The sequence below is a fragment of the Octopus bimaculoides genome, chromosome 1 (genome assembly GCF_001194135.2).
Source record: "Octopus bimaculoides isolate UCB-OBI-ISO-001 chromosome 1, ASM119413v2, whole genome shotgun sequence".
Taxonomy (NCBI): domain Eukaryota; kingdom Metazoa; phylum Mollusca; class Cephalopoda; order Octopoda; family Octopodidae; genus Octopus; species Octopus bimaculoides.
The window spans coordinates 153,568,928-153,575,787 of NC_068981.1; the positions used below are offsets into that span (position 1 = coordinate 153,568,928).

General features: G+C 37.4%; 1 protein-coding gene across 1 annotated transcript in view; it reads left to right on the forward strand.

Annotated features, from left to right (window-relative positions):
• Positions 1–6,860, forward strand: part of LOC106870507 (LIM/homeobox protein Awh) — a 253,005-nt gene that overhangs the window by 224,385 nt on the left and 21,760 nt on the right. The window contains exon 3 of the mRNA XM_014916620.2: positions 1,254–1,465. Coding sequence (XP_014772106.1) covers positions 1,254–1,465 — 212 coding nt within the window. The remainder of the gene's footprint in view (positions 1–1,253; positions 1,466–6,860) is intronic.

Consider the following 6,860-nt stretch of genomic DNA (forward strand, 5'->3'; position numbering starts at 1 on the left):
GGCCTTGGAAGTTTCCAGCATTAAATTGGATACTGCTTCTTCAGCTCATTAATATTTATCATCTAGGTCCTTCGGTAGAAGATTAGCGTCGAAATGTACCTTGATTACTTGTACTACTTTTGTGTTGTCGGTATAGCTAGTAAATATGGTTGTCAGTATAACGGACGGCACGTCTGAAAGAGCTGCCATAAACCGTAGCGCCCCCTAGACATACGCCTGAGGCACTCCACTCGCTTTTACTGTTTCCTTGGAGAGGGCCCTATTGACTACTGTCATTTAAGGAGTCATGTAAGCACTCCCCCATTGGCGGGGAATCTGTTTGGTAGTTTTGATGAAATAAGTCTTCAACATAACTTCACTGACGTAACTTTTGACATTACAATTTCATTACACATGTTTGTGGAAGACCAGTTGTTGCCCATGCATGCCATTCTCCCCTCTCCACACCACCGACGTTATCTAAGAGAAAGATCATGGTCATGACAGCTTGGCACCAGCGACGTTGCAATCCATTTCTGCAGCTGAGTGATTTGGAACAGCGTGAAATTTCTTGCTCAAGAACACAACACACAGTTTGGTCGGTCAATCGAACTTACAACTGTAAGATACACGCTCTAACCACTGATCCATGCGCCTTCATATAAACACACACACATATACATACATACATACGTACATACATACATACGTACATACGTACATACGTACATACATACATACATACATACATGCATACATACATACATACAAACTTTCCAAAAATTTAGCACATAAATACATATGCATGCATCTAAAACGCATCTATAAAACAAACATACAAATCTGCGCATACACTAACACCAAATACTGCACACACACACACATATGCACAAATACCTAGATGATGTTGATAAAAGTTCCAATGAAGGAGCCTTGAATCTATGTTAGAGTCTGGCTCTTTCTCTATGGACAAGAAATACAGAAATGAAACTGATTGATAACATACATACATACCTGTGAGTGTGTTTTGTGTGCATACGATACGAAAGGAATTACTGGAACCAACTTATCCAAATTCTCCAACAGAATTTTATATTTCGATTTTCTTAAACCATATTCCGTTTTTTATTTGAAACAAAAATGTTAAAGATATCGTTTATTGTAATTTGATGCTTTGTTTTTCTTTCCAAATTTTAACAAGTTTCATGAAGCATGTGAAAATGAGTTAACTATATTTAATATAATATCTCTTTCGTTTTTTGTATTTCTTGCAGGGAATTTGGTGTCAAATGCCCAAAATGTTTACGGGTGATCTTTGCCAAAGACTGGGTCCGGAAAGCGCGAGAGTTCACATATCATATTGCATGCTTTGCATGCGACAGCTGCAAACGTCAACTATCAACGGGAGAGGAATTCGCCCTTCGTGGCGACCGTTTGTTATGCAAACCACACTACATAGATCTCATCGAGGGCGGTCCTGGTAGAGGTAACAGTCCATTCTTTATCAATATTTAAAATATTGTATTAGTTCGGAGCATTGAGTTTGTATAAGGGCGATAGAGAGAGAGAGAGAGGATCAAATGTTTTGCAGTTATTAATTTTATCTTTGTTCGGTCAGAGGTTAAATCTCAATAAACCACATGAATTGAATTTGTTTTTCATCTTGCGTGAATTGATAAAATAATCACTAGCCAACTAATGCGTACATACTCCATTACAAAATTAGAGCTAAACATTGTCAAGGAAATCCATAGTTCTTTAACTCCATTAATCACAACTATTTTATTATCATCATCATCATCATCATCATCATCATTAGTAGTAGTAGTAGTAGTAGTAGCAGTAGTTATTAGTAGTAGTATTTTTTATTATTTGAAAAGCGGCGAGCTGGGTTGAATCGTTAGCACGTCAGACAAAATATTTTCTTCCAGCTTTTTATGTTCTGAGTTCAAATCGCACCGAGTTCAATTTGCCTTTTATTCTTTCGAAGTCGCTAAACTATTGTACTAGTCACGAACTGGAGCTGAACCCTTCCCGTCAACTGTACAAATCCTGTGCATGGATCAGAAACAATTATTATTTTATTATATTATTTGAGAGAGAAGGAAGTGAGACTTCGGGATATTTTTATGGAACCTTCAAGGATCTTGTTGAACAACGCCGACCATCTTGATCTCCGTAGAAGCTAGTCAAGGACCAGGTGGCAATTAAAGACAAGGAGGAGCGTGCAATTGTCTTGATGGATAATTTGATCGAGATGTTGACATTCTGCATAGAAACAACATACTTCGAATTGGGGTGTGACCAGTGGCGTAGCACTCCTTGAGTTTTATCCCATCTTGCACCTCGGACTCCTATGCCTGTACAGGTTAGTACAACAGACTCTTATGTTGCCCCATAAGAGCGTTGCCCGAGGTAGATCTTTCCCACGCCCTCCATCCACTAGCTACGTTACAGAGAGGGAACGATATTAGAAAGGTGAAGGGTTAGCTAATCAGTTTACGGTTACCCAATGATAGCAAACTTATACATGGATTATTTTAAGGAAATGGTTTTAGGAATGGTACTACATAATCCAGTCATGCGGCTGTGATATGTTAAACCAGACTTCAGATTAGATCAAACATACAATAGTATGTGCGACCCGTTTGACGGCCTTCCGCACAAATACCATTTACTTGAGGGTCCATATAAGATTTTTTTTTTTTTTGCTAAAATTTATGTGCAATAAATTCCTTATATTTCTATGATACACTAAATATTTTAACATTTTTTTTTTATATAGAACTCCTAATAATATTTAATTCTAAAGATATAAAATATTTTAAGCATCGAATGGCTACGAGGGTCCACCCGATTAAAATAGGAATCAAAAGGTCGATAGGTAAAAAAAAATGGTTTAAAACCTTGAGCTGACTCGAGGAGTCGTGGTTAAGGCGACGCGAACTCGTTTTGTATCGAGAAATGCGTAATTACGAAATGAACACATTAACCACACAACTATACCTTTAATGAGGTGTTTGGAGTAGTAAAATATTTACTCTAGATATGTGGCAACATCGTTCTATATTTTAAAATATAATGTTCGGTCCATGTTTATTATAATAAATTTATTCGATAATTGATCGTAAACATGTTTTATTTCCATATGGTTTCATTATAACATTTGAGAAAGTTGAAGAAGGGACATTACAGAAAATATTATAATTAAATTCCTGAGTTAAAAAGAAAATGACATAACTTCTGAAGTTTTTTTTTAACGAATATTATAAATTATAGTATCTACATTAATGAATATAATATTCAAAGATAAAAAAAAATATCGAGTGTGTGTATGATATATATATAAGCATCCATGCATGCATATATGTGTTTGTATATATATATATATATATGTGTGTGTGTGTGTGTGTGTGTGTGTGTGTGTGTGTGTGTGTGTGTGTGTGTGTGTGTGTGTGTGTGTGTGTGTGTGTGTGCAAGTTGCATGTATGTGTGTATGTGTGTATGTGTGTTATGTATATATACGACAATTTGTTTTATTGTTGAATGTCATATAATTAAAGGAGATACACATTTATATCGGTAAAAAATTACAAAATTACATGTAAGAATACTCACACACGCATACAAACAAACATACATACATATATACATACATACATACATACATACATGCATACATACATACATACATAATTACATAATTTTAAAAATATTTTGCCAATAATACAAACTTATATCAACATCAATTATATGATATTCAGCGATATAAAAAAGCGTGCGTATGTATGAACACACGCGCACACACACATACACACACACACACATACACACACAAATACACACACACACACACACTCACACACACACACAGATGTATACATGTGTGTGTGAGTGTGTGTGTGTGTGTGTGTGTGTGTGTGTATGTGTGTGTGTGTGCGCGTGTAAAATATCCCTCCATCTATTCGCGCAAAGGAAGAGAGATTTCAAGATATTTTTATGGAACCTTCAAAGATGCTGTTGAACAGGGACGACCATCTTGATCTCTGTGCATGCGTGCATATATGTGTATCTGTGTGTGTATGTGTGTGTAGATAGATAGATAGATAGATAGATAGATAGATAGATAGATACATACATACATACATACATACATACATACATACATACATACACACATGTATAGTTTACATGCTTGACAGTCACTTCAAAATTTCGGCCAGCTCTACCATTATCAGATGGTTTAATATATTATATTATACATACATATATATATATATATATGGAAAGATTGCTTCTCTTGTGGATCAACAAGAAGCAACTCGCAGGTGATACGATTGTGGAGACCATCATCTGCGAGAAAGAACGAGCGCTGTATGAGAATGTCCTGAAGCAGAATCCTGGAACATCGACGGAGGAGACATCAGCAGACACATTTAAGGTCAGTCGCTGCTGGTTTGATAATTTCAAGAAGAGGAGTGGTGTTCATAGCGTCGTTAAGTAAGAAGAACCAGCGAGTTCTGATACGAAGGCAGCTGAAGGTTTCATGCGTGAATTCCGTCAGCTCATCGCAGCCGGGGGTTCATTTTACAACAGGTATTCAACTGTGATGAAACTGGCCTTTTCGGTATAAAAAAAAAATGCCCAGAGGAACCTACATAACTGCAGAGAAGAAGATGCCAGGCCATAAGTCTATGAAAATAGGCTAACTCACCCTGTGTGCCAATTCGAGTGGAGACTTGAGGATTATGCCGCTCTTTGTTTACCATTCCGAAAACTCACGAGCGTTCAAGTCGCACAAAATCCTGAAGGAGAAGATGCAGGTTATGTGGAGGGCAAAAGGTTAAAGCCTGGGTCACCAGGCAATTCTTCTCCGAGTAGGTCAACCTTGCCTTTAGACCAGCAGTGAAAAAGTACCTTTTGAAGAAGGCCGTCCTCGTCCTCGACAATGCTAACTTCAAAGATGATATCCTGGACGAATTTAAACTTATGAAGTTCTGTACCTTTCACGAAACACCAACCCTATCTTGCAGCCCATGGACCAACAGGTGATTTCTAATCTTAAGAAATTTATACACCAAACACCTGAAGTCACTGAAAATACAAATCTAACCCTTCATGATTTTTGGAAGGAAAACTACATTGTAAACTGCCTGAAAATCATTGAGGTTGATGATGGGGACATTAACGAACTTATCGAGGAACATTCAGAGGAGCTGACTCCAGATGAACTCTTGCAGCTTCAAGAACAGCAGCATTTGGATGTGGTAGAAGAGATTGGTTCCCCGGAAGAGAACAGTGTAACGGAGAATGCTATCTCTACGAGTGACATAAAGGCAGTGTTGGCAAAGTGACAGCATGTTTCTGAATTTGTAGAAGAATATCATCCTGAAAAAGTATCTATAGATCGTGCAGCTGCTTTGTTTTATGACACTGCGCATTTTCGCAACCTTTTGAAAGGCAGGAAAAAGCAGACTTTTTCTTGATATGTTTCTTGATGAAACGACCTGCAAGAGTAAAAAATGAAGAAAGTGTGTCCAAAATGCCTGAATTTAGCGAAGTGAGGGAGAAAACGCCAGACATTATTCTTCCTGAAGACTTAATGGAAGGAGATTCTCCTTCCAAACAGTAATCCTCCTTCTCCCCGCTCTGTCGTCTTCCTCGCGCACAAATCTCCCATCTTTAAGGTTAATAAAACCAGTTGACATATTTCTTTCGCATTCTCTTTCTATAATTGTCATTTTACTTGTAACTACACCTTTTCTGTTTTAAATCCCATAAAAGTTTGGGTGGGTTTTTTTTTTTTTGGCGGGGGGGAACGAATTAATTATATTTTAATTAATTTCAATGGGGAAAATTGATTTGTAAAACGAGTAAATCGTAAAACGAGTAAATCGTAAAACGAGTTCGAACATGGAACGAATTAAACTCGTACAGCAAGGTATCACTGTGTGTGTGTGTGTGTGTGTGTGTGTGTGTGTGTGTGTGTGTGTGTGTGTGCGTGCGTGTGTGTGTATGTATGCATGTACAATTGTATGTATGTATGTATGTATGTATTTATGTGTGTATGAATGTATATATATAGATAGATAGATAGATAGATACATACATACATACATACATACATACATACATACATAATACATACATACATACATACATACAATCGTTCTTAACGGTTGAACACTAGATAATGCTATATATAATGGTAGAACCCCTGTATTGTCTACAGATGCGGGTTGGTACCCTACGGACAAACTTCGACTTTCTCTGTCCAAAGGAATATCTACAAGCAATTATTCATATTTTTATACACCCCAAGTTCAACGATTGAAAACCAAGTATTTCACGTTCACTCGCAGTTTCTAAATTCTTATAATATGTGAATAAACACACACACACACACACAAATATATCTTTTATTTTTTACATGCTTCAGTCATTTGCCTGCAGGCTTTAGTCGAACAAATCCTCAGTACTTACTTTTTACTCTGTTGGTGTTTTTGCCGAACCGCTAAGCTACAAAGACCTAAACAAGCAACAATGGTTGTCAAGCAGTAATCTGGGACAAACACATACACAGACACACACACACACGCACACACATCTATAGATAGATATATATGCGTGATAAGAAGTTTGTTTCCCAACCACATGTTTCAGGGTTCAGTCCCATTCCGTGGCACCTTGGATAAATGTATTCTATTATAGCCTCAAATCAACCTAAACTTTGAGTGAAATTGGTGTGAGCGGGCGCGCACGTGTGTGTGTGTGTGTGTGTGTGTGTGCATCTGAGTATGTCTGTGTGTATGTGGGCGTGTGTGTGTGTATCTCTGCATCCGTGTTTCTCCCCACCACCGCTTGATAATCGGTGGTGGTTT